Consider the following 21,741-nt stretch of genomic DNA (forward strand, 5'->3'; position numbering starts at 1 on the left):
TAAATTTTCACCTAAGCACTTCTTTAGTAATCTTGTAGCTCCATCCCACAAAATTTGATAACCATTCCTTTTAAAACAATTTTTTAATTCTCTTGTAAGTTTTAATTTCCATGCATTTCTGACCCTACTACTACTTTGTGCAGATTTGAGTTTTCATTATCATTTTTATTTTCTCAGAAGGTCATCTTTTAAGATTTCACTAGTATAAGTATACTGACAGCAAACTATCTCTGCTTTTGTTTATTTGGAAATATCACTTCCTGTGTTTTAAAAGATCATTTCACTGGGTAGAAAATTTTAGAATTCTATGGTTTTTTTCCCTCTAGCACTTTTATATTTTATTGTTTTCTAGCTTACATGCCTCTGCGGATAAGTCACCAGTGATTTTTTTGTATATCTTTGCTTCTCTATAGTATTCTCCTACTCCTCTCCCCCCACTGCTGCTAAGATGTTCTCTATCACAAGAACTAAGTCATCTGACCACAATATACCTTATTGTAGTTTTGATTTTATCCCAGTTAGGATTTATTGTGCTTCTTGAACTTGTTTTTTTTTGTTTGTTTGTTTTTTTGAAAATTATTGGTCATTATTTCTTGTAATATTTTTTGTCTCCCTTTTGATTAGAGCTATAACTCCAATTATATAAATGTTAGAAGTTTTGATATTATGCCCAGGACACTGATGGTCAGTTCACCTTCTTTTTGGTCTTGTTACTCATCTATGCAATTTCTTGGTCTGTTTCTACTGTTGCTTTTTCTTCACCTTCTTTCTATGTAGTAGTTAGTTTACCATACATATTTATGTGTATTTTTATAGATACACAAATTTATTATGGATACTAATGAATACTATGAACACTAAAGAATATTATGTGGTTGAGTTTCTTAACTTTATGGTTTTCCTTCAAAGAATCATAAATTTTGTTTCAACAGGTTATTAAATTACTCACTGTTCGACTTCATTCTTTTCAGTTTGCTTTTAAGATCTGCTAAAGCAGGTATAGAGCACTCATTCACTTGAGCTAATTCAGCAATATTCTTGAAATGTGACCTTTCTGTGATCCCTACTGAATTCTCCAGATGTTCAACAAAGTCTCTCCAGTCTGCTTATTCAGGAACTCAAACCTCTCTCACCCCTGTATAAGCGCTAGAAATTGTTCAGATTGCAAGTTCCTAATAATTTACTTGCTATTGTGAAGTTTCACGTACCCATGCACAATTTAGTATTTAAAAGTAGGTTTGAAAGGAATTATATGAAGATTTCTGGTACTCTTTCTATTTCAGTATAAACAGGCCCTCTTCAGTATTCTAATCTACCAATCTCAACTAATTCAGCCTCTCCAACTATAATCTTTGTCACAGTCAGGAAAAATCACTGTGTTCTATTTGGCTTTTCTCTCCCTGTACCACAAACGAGAAAGTGCCTTCAGGCAGAAAACCAGAGCAATTATAGGGCTCACCTCACATGCTTCTTTTTTCTCAAGAATCACAATATTTCTATCCATTGCTGCCTAATGCCCATTTTCTGAAAACAGTGACTGTTTCATATATTTGGGCCAGTTTTTTATAGTTACATAGTTGCTGAAGAGCAAGTATAGTTTAAGTAACTTTAGTTCACTATGGCCAGATCCCAATTTTACATGTGTGTATATGAGTTAGTGAGAAAGAAAACATTTTGTTTCCAATACTTCATATTCATAATTTCATTACTTTTAAAAAAATTACATTTGCATACTGGACTAGAATATTAAAAAAAAAAAAAAACCTTGACAGTAATTCAGATTCTTTTTTCAGGTGTTCTGGACTCCTTCATGGAGGCAGAGCTATTTATCCATCCCATATTACCCATCTACCTCTAACTGTTCTGTAAGAAAAACAACTAAATCATGCCTGAGCCACTATAATTTTAATTTTCTTTCTTACAAAAACTTAGCTGAACTTATAGAAAAAACAGAATTAGAGCCAGACAATTCAAAACATATGGAATTTTAAAATCTGAGTCCTAACAAAACAATAACAATCCTTACAAAAATATTAGTTAAATTTCAAGTGGCATTTATATTAAGAATAAACCAGTTCATCCTTTAAAGCTTCATATACTAGAGTATATGCTTCTTCCTTTGATGTGGGTTCTTAAGATATTAACTTTCAATAGAGACCAGTTTAATAAAAATATCATCTAGTCTTTTTCATCAATCATTTTCTTTTTAACACAAGGAAATGTCATCACAGATTCTTCAACTGAACTTGCAATGTCCTCAGATCTTTTAACATATGCAATATATAGCCCAATTCTTTAAACTAAAAAACTAGCAACTTATTTAGCTACAGGGGAGTACTTTTACAGTATTATCAGTATTCTTAGATTATCACCATGTATTTCTCTTTAGTTGTGAAAAAGTTTTCCTTGATCATTCCAAAACATTAACATGCTTGAAGTGATTTGGAAAAGATTCAAGCCAAATTCCACATTATATTGACATCATCTCCCTATCTTTTATTCAAATATAAAAGAAATTTTTCAGAGAGAAAGGAAACTATATAGGTCAAAAACTCAGACCTACATAAAGAACACACTTATTTCTCTTATTCTTAATGGAGTCAACAGAGAGCAGTTTGTTAAAATAACAGCAACAATGTAATTATACATATATATGTGTGCATTTATGTTTACATATAATTGAAATGAATAACAAAAGTAACATGGGCATAGGAGGAAGGAATTAGGTATCTTTTGCTATTTCAAGGTAATTAAATTGCCCCTGTAGAAGCATAGTATTATTTGAATGTATACCTGTATTAGTTCTAAATCTATCTAATCTGTGTGTGTGTGTGATTGTCTCTCTCTAGCAAACTCTGGGGTAATCACTAAAATAATTATCAAAAGGCTTATAACTGATATGCTAAGAAAGGAAAAAAAGTTACATTAAATGTTCAACTGAAACTACAAAAGCAGCCTCTGTTCAAAGAATAAATTTCTAGTCCAGCTGTGCAGAAAACCCTCCATTCAGAATGCAAAAACCAGCACCATGGCTATGACTTCTGGTTACATGACATCTGCAGGCAGGCTCACTCCATTGACACAATCCTGGAATACACAGACTCACACTATGTGGAAAAGAAGTGCATGATAGGCGATGCTCCAACTATGACAGAAGTCATTGGCTGAATGAATAATTCAAGCTGGGCCTGGACTTCCTCAATCTGCCCTGGTTAACTGATGGGGCTCACAAGATCACCCAGAGCAATATAATCCTGTGCCACATGGCTGGCAAACACAATCTGTGGGGAGACGGAAGAGATGGTTGTGGGGACATTTTTGGAGAAGCAGGCTATGGTTACTTTTCTACATCTAACCAATGTGTTACATCCCTGATTTTGAGAAAATGAAGACTGAGTACTTGAAAGGACTCCCTGAAATGGTGATGCACTTACTCCTAGTTTCTGGGGAAGAGACCTTGGTTAGCCCTGGACAAGATCACCTATGTGGATTTCCTGGCTTATGACATCCTTGACAAACTCCGTGTATTTGAGACCAAGTGCCTGAATGTCTTCCCAAGCCTGTATTTTATATAGGCTTTGAGGGCCTATATGAAATCACTCATATATTGTTTTTTTCTAAAGACTGTTATGTAGGGCAAAAAATAGGCTCTGTAAAGTCAGGAGATGGGAGCCAGGAGTTGGTTCTGTCATGCCAGTGAGCAGCATAGAACAGCAGGACCCTCCCACAACCTCAATTTACCTATCTTTGATTATTCTTTTCTTTTTTCTCACTAAGGTCTTACTTGGGCCGTTTATTTTCTCTTACCCCTCTTCATTCAGGCCCTTTAAAATACTACAGAGCCTAGTTTTCATCAAAAACATTCCCCTCAACATTATCTACACTAGCCAAATAGACAATACTCTTTTTTAGCGTTTCCCTCTACCTTAAGGTATCCAATAAGACACCAGCTGTAAAGCTCAATCCTGAGTTCCCAGCACTGCCGTGATGACCAGGCTGGCTTGGTGTACAGGCTCAGCTCCCCCAATGTGGTGCCTGCCTTGCCTGCCTGATCCCCAGTAAATCCTTAAATAGACAGACACACACACACAACACACACACAACTACAAAACATAGACAAAGCATGGAAAACAAACAGGAGCAACAATAATAAAGAGAAAATACAACAAATATGGTAGATATTAATGTACTATATATATATAAATATATATATCAATAGTCACTTTAAACATGAATGGTCTACATAAGTAATTAAAAGTTAGAGACAGTCAGAATGGATCAAAAACTAAGACCCAACTATATATTGTCTATAAGGAACCTACTTTAAATATAAAGACACAGATTAAAATAAAGGAATGGGGAAAGTTATGCCATGCTAACACTAATCAAAAGAAAGCAGGTAATAATTTCAGGCAGAATAGACTTCAGAACAAGGAAGGTTATTATGGATAAAGAACAGCATTACATAGTGTAAAAAAGGTGAACACTGAGAATATAACAATGTTCAGTGTGTACACACCAAACAAAAAAGCATCAAACTGATTGAGGTAAAAGTGATAGAATGATAAAGCAAAAATGGATGTATCCACTATTACAGTTGGAGATGATACCACCCTTCTATAAGAAAAAGACAGATCTAACTACGTTTAAGGACATAGTTGAACACAATGGCATCATCCATCAACTGGATATAATTGACATCTATGCCTAGTTCATTCAACAACAGCCGATTACATTCTGCTGTTAGTTCTTCTAAAACTAAAATGAAACAGTCACCAAAACAGACTACATTCCAGTCCATAAAACATACTTTTAACAAGTTTTAAGAAAAATACAAATCATGTAATGTCTATTCTCAGACTACAATATAATTAAGCTGGAAACAAATATTCAGAAAGATTAACTGGAATGTCTCAAAATACTTGGAAACTAAACAACATACTTCTAAGTAAAACAAAACAAAGTAAAAATCTCAAGAGGAATTTTAAAATATTATGACCAAATGAAAATGCAAAATCAATATGGAAATCAACAAAACCAAAATATGGTTCTTTAAAAAGATCAATAAAATGAAGATGCCTCTAGTCAGGTTAACTAGAAAAAAAGAGAGATAACATAGGTTACAAATACCAGAAATAAAAGACATCAGCCCAGATCCTATGGACCCTAAAAGGATAATAAAGGGAGCTTATGAACAACTCAAAGTCCACACATCTGATAACCTAAAAGAAGAGGACCAATTTCTTTGAAAGGCACAATGTTCCAAAAGTCATACAAGAAGAAACAGATAGGGGCCTCCCCGGTGGCGCAGTGGTTGAGCGCTGGGTTGCGAAGCTGCCCGCGGTCTCTGCGGCGCCAGTTCGATCCCCGGCTGCTCCCCAGCCACCAGAGGAGGGTCCCACATGGCGCGCAGACCTCTCCTGCCGCCCGCTGCTCCCCTCAGCAGTGTCCTTCAGTCCTTCTGCCTGCTCTGCTCCTGCTCTGGCTCTGGTGAATTCTCTCACCCTCCCGCGCTTCTGACTGTACCCACTGCATGTATAAATGAACAAGCAAAACAAAACAAATAAATAAATAAAACATGCCTCTATAAAAAAAAAAAAAGAAGAAGAAGAAGAAACAGATAATCTGGGTAGGCCTATAACCATTGAAGAAATTGAATCAATAATGAATAACCTCCCAACACATAAACACCAAGCCTAGATGGGTTCACTGGTATATTCTACCAAAAATATATGGCAGAAATGTTACCAATTCTCTATATCTCTTTTAAAGGTAGAAGCAGAGTAACTACTTCTATTATGAGCTAATTCCTAACTAATTATATAAGGCCAGCATTATCTTAATACTGAAACCAGACAAAGACATTCTAAAAAATTAACAGACCAATCAATATCTCTTATGAAGATAAATGCAAAAATCTCCAACAAAATATTAACAATTGAATTCAACAACATATAAAGAGATTTATATGTGACAAAATAAGATTTATCGCAGTTATACCAAAGTTGGTCAACATTCAAAAATTGATATAATTCATCGTATCAACAGAATAAAGACGAAAAATCACATTACCCACAGATACACAAAAAGCATTTTATAAAATTCATGATAAACACTCTCAGTAAACTAGAAATAGAGGGAATGTCCAAAACTTGATTTCATCTATCAAAAACTTGCAGCTACATCATAAAGGAGAAAACAAGAACATCCCTGTTAAGATCAGGAACAAAGCAAGGTATTTCCTCTCATTGCTCCTTTTCAGTATCATACTGGAATTCTTCCCTAATTCATTAAGGCAAGAAGAGGAAATAAAAGATAGATAGGCTTGGAAGGAAGAAATTAAACTGTTCTGTTTGTAAATAACATGATCATATGTGGACGTGACAATCACACAATAAAAACTCCTGCCAACTAATAAATAGTTACAGCTGCAGGATACAAGGTTAGTATAAAAGAAATTGTTTTCCTATGTCTGCAAAGAACAAGTGGAACTTGAAATTAAAAACACATTACCATTTACATCAGTACCCAAAAAATACTTAAATATAAGTAAAACCATAAAAATGCACAAGACCAAGAGTGAACTCTAATATAAACTATGGGCTTAGGAAAATAATGTAAATGTAACTTCTTTGATTATAACAAATATACCACTGTAGTGGGAGATGTCTATAGTGGGGGAGATTGTGCTTGGAACAACAGTGGATACGTGAGAACTCTGTACTTCCTACTCATTTTGCTGTGAATTTAAAAGTACTCTCGAAAGTTCATTATTTAATATATATGTATACATAAAATAAAGCAATGAGCTTCTTTTAATTGAAGTATTATTTTCCTCAAATATGTCCACATGCCATAATAGGAAATATTTATTTATCATTTGGAAAGACATCGCTACCATTTAAAACCATTAATCTGTTCCACAAGTCCACCTGAATTTATGCTCTTCATTTTTCTTATGTCACAAAGGGGGAAGAAAGGATTACCACTCAAGAATCAAAGCAGGGCCTCCCCGGTGGCGCAGTGGTTGAGCGCTGGATTGCAAAGCTGCCCGCAGCCTCTGCAGCGCGGGTTCCATCCCCAGCTGCACCCCGGCCACAGGAGGAGGGTCCCACATGGCACACAGACCTCTCCTGCCGCCCGCTGCTCCCCTCAGCAGTATACTTTGGTCCTTCTGCCTGCTCTGCTCCCTGCTCTGGCTCTGGTGAATTCGCTCACCCTCCCGCACTTCTGACTGTACCCAGTGCTTGTATAAATAAATAAATAAATCCTTAAAAATAAATAAATAAAACAAATTAAAAATGGCTTTAAAAAAAGAATCAAAGCAGTTTCTCTAGGATTACTTTTCATTCAACTTTTCCTTAGTTTTCTAGGCAAATGAAGCAAAATAAGATTTCTCTCATCTATTTTTCAAAGTGTAGAGAATTAAAAATGATTGCAAAAATAATTTCTAGATTTAACTTTATACAAATATAAACACACTCTTAATTTGCAATTTATTAATGAAATGTCATTAGTCTCTACTCTGAATGTCACACTGAGTTCATACTTTTATTTATCCAATTCCTTAAAAGGAAATTTACACCTGCCTTTTTCCTTCTTTTCCTTTCTATTGGCAAATAGGAAAACATAAAGAAAACTATGTATATTCATTTTTGTGAGTCTATAATACTATAATAAATTACTAATTTCTTTTATGTCTTTCAAACTGGAAAAAACCATCTGACAACTTACAATTAAACATCAAAAATTCTCCTTTCTTCCTTGAATCTCTAAATTCATTTAAAAGAATTTCCTTATCAAGTCTGCTCATTTACACACTAAAATATCAAAGATAATTTGGATATATGGAGACTAATTTGGGGAAATTAAGGATTTTCTCCCAACACCAAGAGAGTTGTTTGACTTGGAAGATACTGGCAGGTTTCCTAGAATATGACAAGAAAACACGTTTTGTTAAAACAATCTTGGAGGGTCAGAAAATGCCTATTTCCTAATCTGTGAGTTTTCCCACATGCATGCTGGAAGAAAACAACTGATAATCATTTCCCCCAAAAAAGGAAAATAGATTCCAGAACTCTAAGGTTCCACCAATAAGAGGTAATAAAATTATAGTAGTCATTCAGTGATCCACCCATATCACCTAGCACTTACCAGTTTACTGAAAACAGGCCTAAGTTCCAATTGCCAGCACCTGCATTTCTTTGCTGATGGCTTTTGTTGTTGCTATTGCTTGAAGTGCTGGGAAATTAATACTATCAGGAACAGCCATCATCCAAGAACTGATGGGATTTGTTGTACAAATACACCAGCTTCCTCATCTCTCAAATGGATTAATTCTGAGGCATGTATTTTACACTGGCTCCCCAAATTCCTGTAGCAATATTAAACTTCAGTCTTCCACAGCTGTAAATTCCTTTTTTATTGGCTGCAACAGCAGTGTCTGATTATGCATTGGCACTATATATTGAATATTTCATCTAATTATCTCCAGAACTCTCTAAACCATATAGGAATCTCAATCAGAAAGTTTAAGAGTAATCTAAACTTTTGCTCAGAGTCACAGAGCAAGTCATGATTATAACATAAGTATGTCCAGAGCATGTACTCCTTCACCAAAGGAACAGAATACTAGAAGGGAAATTTCTAGTCATGTTAGCGTATTGTATCTGAAACCTACAAAATACTTAGAACCCTATTTTCCTTTTCAACGGAAATTGAGTTTTTCCCCCTAATGATCATGAGCCTCTCAACCAAAGTTGTTTATAAAATTTACCAGTAATGTCATTATGAATTAACTTACTGTGCACATTTTGTAAGGAAAAAGTATAGGAGCAAGTCTAATATAGCCAACTCAATTTTTATATCTTCACAACTACTTATACAGTGGTGGAAAAATTCATTCGCTGAACAATTACTGAAAAGAACAGAAAAGAAAAGAAAAGAAAAGAAAAGAAAAGAAAAGAAAAGAAAAGAAAAGAAAAGAAAAGAAATCCCACAGAAAAGTACATAATAGTAGGCAGTAACCATACAAAGACAGAAAAGTAGAACTAGTCTTTAAGTGGCTTAAACTAATTATAATAATTGCACTATACACGTTATGATTTAAGAAGTCATCATACTCAACAGAAATAATAAAAAATTGTGTAAATTCATTAAAAATTTAGATCCATAAATAGATCTTTTAACCTATTTTATGTTTTATTCGGAACTTTATTCATTAAAAATGTTCAACTACATTTGAAAACTTAGTTTCCAGAAACGTAAAGAAAAAAAAATAACACCTTTAAAAAACTTAAAATAGAGAAAATAATCATTTTTAAAGAAAATATTAGGATAAATGTTTTAATTATAAAGGTAGCTCACCAACCTGAAATAGAACTGACTAAATCCCATTTAAAAAAAAATAAATCATTTTTATACTCATATCAAAAGATACAAATATATTGTTCTCAAAATACAATGTCAAAATTAATAAAAAGTTGAGAAATAATCTTTGCAATAAGAAATCTCTTAAGAATAGTAAAAATATTCAAAATAAAGTTTAAAATCCTGTTTGGGGAGACATATAAAATTAAGAAATCTCATATCAAGTTCAAGTAGCAAAAAAAAAAAAAAAAAAAAGACCAAGAAATTATAAATAATTCAGTGCATTAAAGTATGCCAAATTATTATATATATCAAATATTAATATGAATGAATGAATTTAACCTAAGAAAAAAGTACACTTGACCCCTTCATATACAGAAATAGTTTTTAATAACCAATTCATCATATTGTTAAATGGTAAATGATTCAAGGGGATAGAAGTATATCCTAAAGAATATTAAATTTCATACAGTCTTTGTTTGCCTAAAATATATGCTTCACTGAAGTCTGTTCAGTGGACTACGAAAAAAAGTGAGATAAAATGAGAAATAAACTATGCAAACCTGAACTGAATTTTTTTCCAGGTTACTTTATTTCAATTTCCAGGTTACTTTATTTCTTCAATAAACTGGCAAAGAAAAAGAAATGGGATATATACTGCTTGATGCTTTGTATAAAAAACTGTTTCAACAGTTTGAATTTCCTTATTTATGTATGCTTTATTCAAATGTCTGCACTTAATGTTTTCACACTAAACTCAAGTAATAAATGTAAATATTAAAACAAAATGTTTTAACCAATGACTAAGTATATGCTTGCTATATAAAATAATTTTAAGTATAAAATATGGTTTCCACTCTTACTAGGTATTAGATTAAGATACATATATTAGCAAGTCACATAGGATAAATATGATGTAATAAGTTTATGGTAGAGTAAGTGCTGTAGATCAATGAGAGAGAATAATAAAGATTAAAATAGTCCAGAAGACAAGATTTTCTTATTTTGTTTCCAGCTTAAGACAAAATATCCCACTAGCTCTTCTCAGTTAAAAAATAATGTACTGGGCCTCCCTGGTGGTGCAAGGAGTTAAGCACTGCCCTAGGAAGCAATCCGCAGCCTCTGCAGCACGATTTCAATCTCTGGCTGGCCAGGGAGCAATCCACATGGTGCAGCAGACCTCTGGTCTCGCCCACTGCTCCCCTCAGCAATGTATTTCAGTCAGTCTGCCTGTTCTGTTTCCCACTGTCTCTGGTGAATCCTCTCACCCCCCACCTCTCTGGCCTGTACCCCAGCTGTTGTATGCATAAATAAATATTCAAAAAAATAATAATGTACTTACATTTTATTAAGTTGAGTTACTTTAAAAGTGTTATGAATATAAAAATTAATAAATTTTTGGACTTCTTTCAGAATACAAATATATAGTAATTATTAAGACTATAATGGGGCCTCCCCGGTGGCGCAGCGGTTGAGCGCTGGGTTGCGAAACTGCGTGCGGCCTTTGCGGCGCCGGTTCGATCCCCGGCTGCTCCCCGGCCACCGGAGGAGGGTCCCACATGGCGCGCAGACCTCTCCTGCCGCCCGCTGCTCCCCTCAGCAGTGTACTTCGGTCCTTCTGCCTGCTCTGCTCCCCGCTCTGGCTCTGGTGAATTCTCTCACCCTCCCGCACTTCTGACTGTACCCAGTGCATGTATAAACAAAACAAACAAACAAACCAGCAAACAAATAAAGCATGCCTCTATTAAAAAAAAAAAAAAAAAAAAAGACTATAATGTTGATAAAATTTCATGATCCAATATAAAGAATGTTAAGTTTAAAGTCTCACATATAGGGGTCTCCCCGGCTCCCCGGTGGCGCGGCGGTTGAGCGCTGGGCTGTGAAGCTGCCTGCAGCCTCTGCACCACTGGTTCTATCCCCGGCCACCAGCGAGGGTCCCATATGGCACGCTGACCTCTCCTGCCACGCCCACTGCTCCCCTCAGCAGTTTGCTTCGTCTGTCTGCCTGTTCTGCTCCCTGCTCTGGCTCTGGTGAATTCTCTCAACCTCCCACGCTCTGACTGTACCCAGTGCTTGTATAAATAAATAAATAAATCTTTAAAAAATAAATAAATAAAGTCTCACATATATGGGCAAGAATCCTAGCACTATCACTTATATGGCTTTTCCTCTCCCTCACCCGCCTCATTACCACAAATTATGCAGTGCAGTTTCCCACATTTGCAAAAATCACAGAAGTCAGCACATTCGAATGCAGTGGATAAGCCTTGCCTTGGGAAAACCAAAGCAAGGTTAGTTATTTTCTTTGACTTTTTGACCCTGGGCTACTTAACCATGCTGAGTCTGTTTCTTCTTAAGCCAAATAAGGATAACAATTAGCTCTCTTAATTGTTGAAATGATTAAATAAGATACTATATGCAAATTAAATAGCACAATGTCAAAAAAAATTATTTGTAATCAATAATAATAAACTCCCATATTCAAACAAATTGCAAATCTAGTGATAACAGAACACCAAAAGAATGGAATGCTTACTTTGTGTTATATTTTATTACTCACTATGGAAATTAATACACTGTCCAATTTATTAGTAGAATTTAATGTGTTAAGCCTCTAATGTTATAATGACTCTCATTCATCTTTGAGAAATTTATAAAAAAAATAATGTACTCTTTCCTTCCAAACACTACATTCAGGTTTCTCCCAATATTTGAATGTAGACAGTTCCTATTCGGTTATGACTTGGTAGACTATTTTCTGGGTCTGGCAACACTCAAATTTTATCCAGTCAAATTAATGGTAATAGTGTTCACAGACCCAAAAGGTAATCTACCAAATAGGAACGATCTACTTCTGTAAAGCTGGAAAAACCTGTTGTACATAGTATTTTGCATCAATTTAGGGACATCGATAGTTGTCCTGTAAACTATATGAAAAATAATGTTCCCTCTGGCTATTTAAATTAAAATTAATTCTAATTAAATAAAATTAAAAATTCAGTTCCTCAGTTGTACAGGTCACATTTCAAGTGCTCAATTGTCACACAAGGCCAGGACCAATTGGTTATGGTAGAGAGAGCATCTCCATCACCTCAGAAACTTTATCAGACAGAAATGTTCTGCAGTGTTAACACAGTTTGGTGAGTAAAACTATTTTTTCTCTGTTTTTGTTTTGCTTTGTTTTTTAAAATAGATACATCTCTTACAAGTAGACTCCCAAGAGAACAGATACTATAAATATTTTGCCCACAACTGAATCTCTAGAGTCTAGCACAAGTAAGCATCCAAATGTTAGCTTATAGCTGATATTATTGTTTTGATTATATTGATTAATCTAGCAAAAATTGACCAAGCTGGTAAGGACAAGAGCTGAAAGCTGTGAATACAAAGAGTATATGTAGTAAGCTAAGAAGAAAAATAGTTAATCAATTGATAAAATGTCTATGTGTCAATTTAAATTTTTTGAGTTATATCTATACATATTGACTAGTCTTAGCAAAAATTTACGCCTTGTCCATAGTCTATACTACTCAAGATTGCAAAACATTAATCTATAACTAATTATCTTTTAATATTCCTGTATGGATTTTCCTAGATAGAGCAATTGAGTAACTTATTTTTAACTAGTAAATATATGTATATACAGATATATATTAATAGCAAATATTAGCACTATTATTTTATTATTTACTAGTAGTAGTAAAATTAGTACTATTAACAGTAAGTATTAGTACTATAAATTTAGTTTCATACGCAGTAGTTTAACAAATGAATGAAATAGTTTTAAAATTCACCAAAGTATTATAAGCTAAAGATTATGGAATCAGAATTAAAATCAAAAAATTTTTTTAACATATTTGAAACAAAGACAAAATTATATCTATATACAGAATGCTAAGAGGTCTAATAATAATTTTGCACTTACACTGCCACATTTTTTCTAATGGTATATTCATCCGAATCGTCATCAGAGCTGCTATCAGTTGCATCAGAATCCAGACCCTCTTCAACATGAGACAACAGCCCTGTAGCAGACAATGCAAATCTTTGGATTTCTGCAGCGGTACACCGTGCAAAGCCATTTTTTGTATCATTCCACAATTTATGTTCTGCAGTCAATACGTTGACATCTGGCTTAATTTCAGTGCATTTAGGTAAACTATTATCCAAAATTGTGGTAGGTTCATTACAGATCTTCATTTTGGGGAGCTGGTGTTTCATAGAAAATTTCATTTGCTGACCATAATGCTTAACGACATGCTTTGCCAGGAGCATCTGCAAATGTTTCTGAGTTCTTCTAGCCTGGCTAAGTAAAATTTTCTGTTTGCTTACACAATGAAGCAAACGAGCATTCACTTCCTCCTGTTTTTCAGCAGCTGAGGAACTAGTAGGCACATTTGAGTGGCCAGGCCAAATTTTCTTTTGAGCACACTGCAATATATTCTTTTTAATCTCAACATCAGTAACTTTATCCAAAAGCGTATTCTTTTGGTACCATTTACAGTTTTGCAATTGTACTTTATCTATATTAGTGTCTTTGGTTATATTTGAATCCAAAATAATCTGTACGTCTGTCGTACACTGGCTTGTGGTATCTGACAAAGGTTCTTTTTTGATGAAATCTTCAGAATGAGAATGACATAGTTTACTGAGCTGAATGTTGCTGCCATTACACAGTATATTTTTCAGCTTATTGCAATTGGGTTCCCCTAATTTCTTTTGTTTGTAATTCTCATTGTATTTATTTAATGTAGAATTAGAACTCATTAAAAGAACTGTCTGATAATGTTTTGAAGACTGAGGGGAGCCAAAATGTTTTAAATTCACAAAATTATTGTTAAGAGTAGTTTCAGGAGTTGGAAATCCCAGCATCTGAGAGAAAGTATCTCCCTTAAGCTTTTCATCTGCAGTTCTTGGACTTTCCATGCATAACATCTTGTCAGAATCCATGGTACTTGGCAAAGATGAAAAGCAGATACCCTTTGCTGCTGCCTCCCTTAGAGCTGGTGTCATGGCGAATCCTGCAGATAATTATTGGAAACCTAAAATAATGTAAAAATAAAAAATCAAATATCTAGAAAATGTTTTATGCTTATACACTTCCCAATGGCGACACATCTGATTAAAACACGAATGGAATCAAAGTCTTCTTTTACTTCCCAACTCCCAACGTTATCTATGCTTTTTCCCACCTCAAAAGGAATACACGAAGACTATTCATCACTCTATGACCCTATCACTCAGTTACAATTAAAATTTCATACTACCTACCACTATAAGTATGAGACAAACATTAATGGATGTAATTATATCTCAGAATCATGTTTTTTGACAATGTTAAGGGAGTCAAACAGAAAAGAAAAATTTAACCTTGAATCTGGGACTCATGCTTGAAAATGTAACTCAATCCCATACTTTTAGCCAAAAGTAAGAATTACTTAACATATAGAATATAATAAATTTCTCAAAACCTCAATTTGACTTCACAATCTGTACAGTGTTATTAACAATAACAGTAAATAATAAATAAGAAGATATAAGTGAACTAAACTACAAATGAAAAGGATATAACTTCACAGCTGCTAAAATAATGTGACAGTAAAAACTTGCCTAACTCTGCAATTTGCATAATTTTTCCTGGAAAAGCATCTACAATAAATTTTTCCCTTTTTACAAATTGGAGTCATCAGTTATCATTACAGAAGCTGTTACTGCTGCCTGGAAAATAGTGACAAATAACCACAAAGGTTAGTATTATTGTTAAACATTTCATTATTTTCCCAAAAGAAAAATTATAAAATCATATAATTCTGATTCACAGAAAAAGTTAAGAGTACCATTAAAAATTAGTAAGTGTTGGTTAGTGAAAAAAAATTATATTAACAATTTAAATTTTGTGAAGATACTTTGGAACAATGATGGTCTGTTGTATGTCCCAGGTGCTAGTTCTAACTCTACATCTACCACCCCTATTTAAAAAGAAAAAATTGGGCCTTCCTGGTGGTGCAGGCAGTTGAGCGCAGTGCTGTAAAGCTGTCGTGAAGCTGTGGCAGCCTCTGCAGTGATGGTTCCATTCCCCGCTGGCCACGGAGGTACCCGCATGGCACAGCAGACCTCTCCTGTCTGGCCCGCTGCTCCCCTCGGCAGTGTATTTCAGTCAATCTGCCTGTTCTGTTCCCTGCTTTGTCTCTGGTGAATCCTCTCACCCTCCCGCACATCTGCACACGTACCCCGGTTCTTGTATAAATAAATAAATCTTTAAAAAAATAAAAATAAAAACAAAAAATCATAAACTGATTCTTCGCAAAGATTAGCAGAATCTAATCTAATCTAATTAGGTAGAATGCAAAAAAAAAACTAATTTGAGAAACAAAATAAAGAATAAGTTTACAAATTCATCTCAAGAAGATAACCATTAATTCCATAAAATATATCCCATAGGATCACAATTATTTTATAGGACTTAAAGTGTCTCCAGTGTTTCAGAAGGCAATTTAAGAAACAAGACAGTAAGAATATCAAGCCACCAGTAAAACCAACTGGTTTTCATTTGGGTATAAAACTCTTCATACCTGATATGTTATTTATAGAGAAGTACTTGTAAATGGCAGCTAAAGACCTATTTCATCTTCTTAAAACAAAAATTCACAAATTATGGAAATAAATCATTCCACTTTTTTAAAGCAGAAAATGAGTGACCAACACCGACTCATATAGTTTTGTATAGTTTGGTAGAAGCTATATTTTAATATTTATTTAACATATATTTGATAAAATATATTTGATAAAATATTCAATAATTCAGTGAATATTTATTTATCGAGACAGGTGTAACAGATACTGCCCTAAGTACTTGAAAGAAGGCAGCGCACCTGAAAAATAATGTTTCTGTATTCTCAGAGCTTACATTTGAGCAAATGGTATAGAATATATAAACAAGTACAAAAAAATGTCAAATAAGAGTTCTATAGTGTTTTTGTTTTGTTTTGAAAGATTTATTTTTATTTATGTATACAAAGAACTGGGGTATACACCAGAGGTAGGGGGGGTGGTGAGAGGATTCACCAGAGACAGAGTGGGGAGCAAAACAGGCAGATCTACTGAAATACACTGCTGAGGGGAGCAGCGGGCAAGACAGGAGGGTCTGCTGCACCATTTGGATATCTCCCTGGCTGAGGATTGAACAGATGCCACAGTGGCTGGCAATAAACAGCTCGATAGCACTGAGGCTTTAAGCCCTTCACCACCAGGGAGCCCCTGAGTTCTATAGTGTTTTTATGAAAACAAAGCAAACTAGAGTGATGGGGAATGACCTTGCTGAATAGGAATTAACCGAGATTTGTAGATGAAGGAAAGTTTCTGCGTTGGTGACATCTGCTCTGAGACCTGATATGTTAATAACCAAGATGTGGAGTGAAAGCTTTTCTAAGGAAAAAAGACAACTAGCAAAAAGTTTTAAGGCAGGAATAAATTTGGCATATTTGTGTTACAAAAATGACAAATATGTCTAGCAAATAATGGATTAGGAAGAGAGAGTAATAGGGGAAAAAATGGGAGCGGTAGAAAAAAGTCCAAGCCATGGACATTTTAGGTAAGTCAAAGGAAAACTACAGAAGGTATATTTAGATGAGGAAGTAACATGATCTGACTTACATTTTTATTTAAAATAAATTACTGTGGCTGTTCTGTAGGGAAAAGATTTGTATTGGAGACAAAACAGAACAGCTTTTAAGAATGTAAGCAGGGAAAACAGTTAAGAAGCTACCGAAGTAACATAAAAATGAGGTAATGCTGGTAGCTTGGACTAGTGTGGTAGCAGAAAAGAAAAAGGAATGAACCTAGCCCATGATTCAAAATAAAGTTGACAAAATTCTGATGGTCAAGATATTGTGGGACTAAAGGCAAAGAAAATTGCTATCAAATATGACTCCTAGGTGTGTGGCATGAGCAACTTGTTGGGCAGTGGTACCACTTTCTGAAATTGGATAGACTTGGGGTTACAGAAGGCTGAATAAGACAAACAAAAAGTTCTGTTTGGGATATGCTGAGTTTGAAGTACCTATTAGCTATGCAAGTGGAAGCAGTTGGAAAAACAATTTTAGAGTTCAAATGAGAATTCATAACTAGACAGATCATGTGGGGGGAGTCACTGGCATATAATCTGTATTTAAAGTATAAGAACTATTGATAGACTAGTTCATCTAAGGGGATGGTATAAGCAAAGAAGAAAAAGGAGACTAGGATCAAGCCCTGGGGTTCACTCACATTTATTCCAGCAAAGGAGAAAGAGTTACAAAAGAGGAAGAGGTCTAAAAGCAGATTTTAAAATGCTAGTCAGTGATAGTTCCAGAGTGAATGAAATTAAAAAGCTGAATGTTTAAAAGCATATAAAGACAACCTAGGCAGCTCTATGAAATGCTACCGTGAGATTGAATAAAATGAAAATAAAGTGACAGGTATCATCTTATTTTCTAAGAAATCTGTTTAAAAGTCTTTTTTTTTTTCATTCAGACTAAAGAAAACACCCAACTCCAGCATTTAGTCTTTCATGTGGGAGAAGGCAAATACTCAACCCTAGCTCCTTCTAGTTCCCTCTAGCCAACCTGTCCCATCTATGAAATGAAAAAACACCTAGACAGATTTGTGACATTCACTTTCCAGGCGCACAGGCTCCCTAAAACACAGACTTAATCACCAGTTTATAGTACACATCCCCACATCTTACTAAATGTCTATTCAGTGAAGCTCTTTTTACCAATACAGGAAGTATAGGCCCTTGAAAACTTCGAGTTTAAGCAAAAGCACGTATAACAAAAGCAAGTCCTCAGATAACTGTCATATTCAACATTTTTTCACTACAATGTTGATGAGATCCTTGTGTATGTTGAATGAAATGACACTTTTCGAGGACCTGTTGCCCGTCATGTCCCCTTTCTCAATAAGAAATTATAAAGCTTAAAAAAGGCAAAAACCAAAATTTTAAGTGAAAGCAAGCAAGCATTAGAACCAGACTCAGCTATGGCAGGAATGTCATTATTATTATTATACAATGAACTTAAAATGACTTAAACATAAATTATTAATTTGCTAAGGACACTAGTGGAAAAAGTCAAAAGTTGACCACATGGGGTGGCAACTCTAAGAATCAAAAAGAAATGCTAGAGATCAGTAACACAATGACAAAAATGAAGAGGACTTTGGTGGGGTCATCAATAGAGTGGACATGGCTGAGAAAGAATCTCTAAGTTTGAGACTATCACAATAGAAACTTCCAAAAGTGAAAAGTAGACAGGAAAAAAAAGACTTAAAAGAACAGAATAGGCCTCCCCGGTGGCACAGCGGGTTAAGCACCACACTGTGAAGCTGTCCGCAGCCTCTGCAGCAAGGTTCAATTCCTGACCAGCCAGGGAGAAACCCACATGGCAAGACAGACCTCTCCTGCTGTGCCCACTGCTCCCCTCAGCAGTGTCTTTGGTCCGTCTGCTGTTCTGCTCCCCGCTCTGTCTCTGGTGAATTCTCCCACCCTCCCGCACCTCTGATTTGTACCCCGGTTCTTATATAAATAAATAAATCTTAAAAAAAAAAAAGAACAGAACATTCAAGAATAGTGCGACTTAGTCAAAAGTTGAAATAACATATATGTAAATACCAAAAGAAGAAAAAAAAAAACCAAGGTAATATTTGAAGCAATAGCGACTGAGAATTTCTTAAAATTGATGTAAGCCATCAAACCAAAGATACAGGAGATTAAGAGAACACTAAGCAAATACCAAAAATAAACTGAATAGCATTTATCACTTGATAAATGAAGCCCTGTGTTAAAATTATATGAAATCATACACAGAATTAATAGCATACTTACAACAAATAGTTTAACATTATTACTAAAAACTAGGTATCGCATATTTTTCCCACTAAAATGAAAATTGCAAGAAAGCAGGATATGAATGTTTTCATTCACTGCTGTATTCTAGAATCTAGTTTGGCAAATAGCAAACCTTTAATAAATATTTCTTTAATAAATATCACCCAAAGTAATAAAATTATTTTGAAATTTCAAGGAAGCAGGTTCATCAGAAATAAATTTGGGGTATTTGTACGAAATAGTGAAAAAAAGGTTTGGAAACCTTAGAACAGAACACTGCTGTTGAAATAATAAGATGTGAGCTACATATGTAATTCTAAATTTACTGCTTAACTGTAATTTTACTGCTGAAGTAGAAAAGAAACAAAAATCAATTTAATTCCATCAAACCTATTATATACAAAATAATACTTTAACCAGTGATCAATACAAAAATAATGAAGTATTTTATGTTCTTTTGTATGTGTTGCTAAGCCTTAAAAAAATAGTGTTATATTTAGTACAAACTCCACTTGGACTAGCCACATTTCAAGTGTTCAACAGTCACTTATAACAAGGGACAAGTGCACTGGACAATACACTTAAAGTCCATGGTTCCCCTAAGTAAATAAGAATGACCCATTAATTAAAATATACAGTATCATAAGTTCCTAGCCAAAATAGTATTTGGTAGTTCTAGGGGCCTATAGCATTTTAGGCCATACAGAAAGAAAAGGCAAATCCTCAAAGAACTTTCTAACACGCCTCTTGATCTTCTTATGAATATCAAGTTTCTAATTATTCTGTCTTATAATTATTCAGATACTAATTATGTTGTATAGACATAATTGTGTGGAAAAAGAAGTATCTGGACTTAGCTAAATCTAAGAAGTTTTTCTAGCTGCTAAAAGTTGTACTCTCTTTACTCCACATACCACCATCATCTTTGATAATTATTTTTATTTATACCCAATAAACTAAAAAATGGATGCTTTCCTGAATAATGATAAAAGACTTCAAAGAACCTGGAAGAGATAAAACTGAGAAGAAAGTAAACTCCTTCTGGCCACACCATACAGAAACTAAAATATTAAGCTAATAGGATTTAAGAAACAATACTGCCAAAAAATGTGTGAGTACCCTTTCAAAGAAAGCATCTAGATAGTTTTGATTATCTGTCAAGTCCTAGATAATCCAAAAATCAGTTCTGTTTTCTGAGCATGAATTTCACTTTTATGTTTTTATAAAAGTTTCCAATTTAAATCCCAGTTTAACTAAAATAAATACAATTCCTTAAGACACCAGCAGACTAGAAATTTTATGTTAAAAAAAAATCTGTAGTAAAACTTTTATAATCCATGAACTAACTAACCCTGCAATGAACAATGTATATCTCATACATATATATATATACATTTTTCTTAGAAGTCTCACAAAAGTACCAGAGAGAATTTTAGTAAGGCAAGCAAAGTCTCTGCTTGTAAGCAATATTTAAAAACTACAAAGGATCAAAAATTTTTTTCTCTTTTTGGTTATAATTTTCATTTTCATAAATAAAATTGAGTTAATTTAGTCAAAAACAATTGTTTTGGGGATTGTTAAATTTATACATAGCTCCTAATCTCTGAGCTGTAATTTAATCCAGAGAACATTCCTGTGAATAAAGGAAGAAATCAGTTGTTCTGAAATTACATTACTATAAATAAAAAGACCAGTCCTGTTATCTTGAAAATGTTTCCATTAGTAGCTTAATCTGCATTTTTAAGATTTATAAGTCATACATATTTAAGAATTGAGCACCAGTTAAATACAATCTGATCCCTAGGACATGATGAAATATAGTAAATATCACCATGTCATCCTCAAAAAGCAGCACAAACAGATAATTACTAAGTCAATAACTACTAAGTTGATTCCAATGATCAGCAGTCAGAAACCAATATATAGGTCACAGTTGTCTAATAATTTTTGGCATACTTTCTAAAGAAAATCAAGTTTGCTAATCAAGTTTATCTTCAGAGTTGAACTGATAATCTAGATAAAAAGCAGCATTCTTTCTGAACATGAACATTAAAGATTAAAGACCAAATCTGATTTTCTATCCCCTAAAATACCACTCCAGATTTTGACAATGAGTTACATTCTAGCACACCTATGTTGATTTCATATAATCCATGGGAAATATCTTAACTACATCTATCCCAGAACATTAAATTTGCATTCACCTGGAATCTGGATAATAGCAAATCTCTAAAATGCAGATTCTAACACAAACTGGAATAAAAGTGTCAAAAAGGCACATTCATGCTTAAATTAAAAGGAAAAGACTACCACTAGCATTTTAAGAGATCCTAAGTAGAGACAAATATTATTTCCATACTTGTGACTCAAATGTGTTTCATACTAAGTCTGAAAAAGCATCAGACAAGAGGCAAACTGAGCAAAACAAGAGAAGTTCTTTTTGCTAAGTAGAAGAGGACTCAAAATTTCTCATTTGTACAATAAAGGAAAAATTTAAAACAACAAAA

General features: G+C 34.1%; 1 protein-coding gene and 1 pseudogene across 3 annotated transcripts in view; one reads left to right on the top strand and one right to left on the bottom strand.

Annotated features, from left to right (window-relative positions):
- Positions 1-14,382, bottom strand: part of KANSL1L (KAT8 regulatory NSL complex subunit 1 like) — a gene marked incomplete at both ends in the record, with an annotated part of 80,610 nt that extends 66,228 nt beyond the window's left edge. For both annotated transcript variants that reach the window (XM_084251996.1, XM_084251995.1), the window contains one exon: positions 13,295-14,382. In XM_084251996.1, coding sequence (XP_084108122.1) covers positions 13,295-14,382 — 1,088 coding nt within the window. The remainder of the gene's footprint in view (positions 1-13,294) is intronic.
- Positions 3,029-3,575, top strand: LOC311180397 (glutathione S-transferase Mu 4-like; annotated as a pseudogene). The gene has a single exon. The product of its transcript is annotated as a glutathione S-transferase Mu 4-like (transcript).
- Positions 14,383-21,741: the final 7,359 nt, after the last annotated feature.

This window comes from Talpa europaea (genome assembly GCF_964194135.1).
Source record: "Talpa europaea genome assembly, chromosome: 1".
In the NCBI taxonomy this organism is placed as follows: Eukaryota; Metazoa; Chordata; class Mammalia; order Eulipotyphla; family Talpidae; genus Talpa; species Talpa europaea.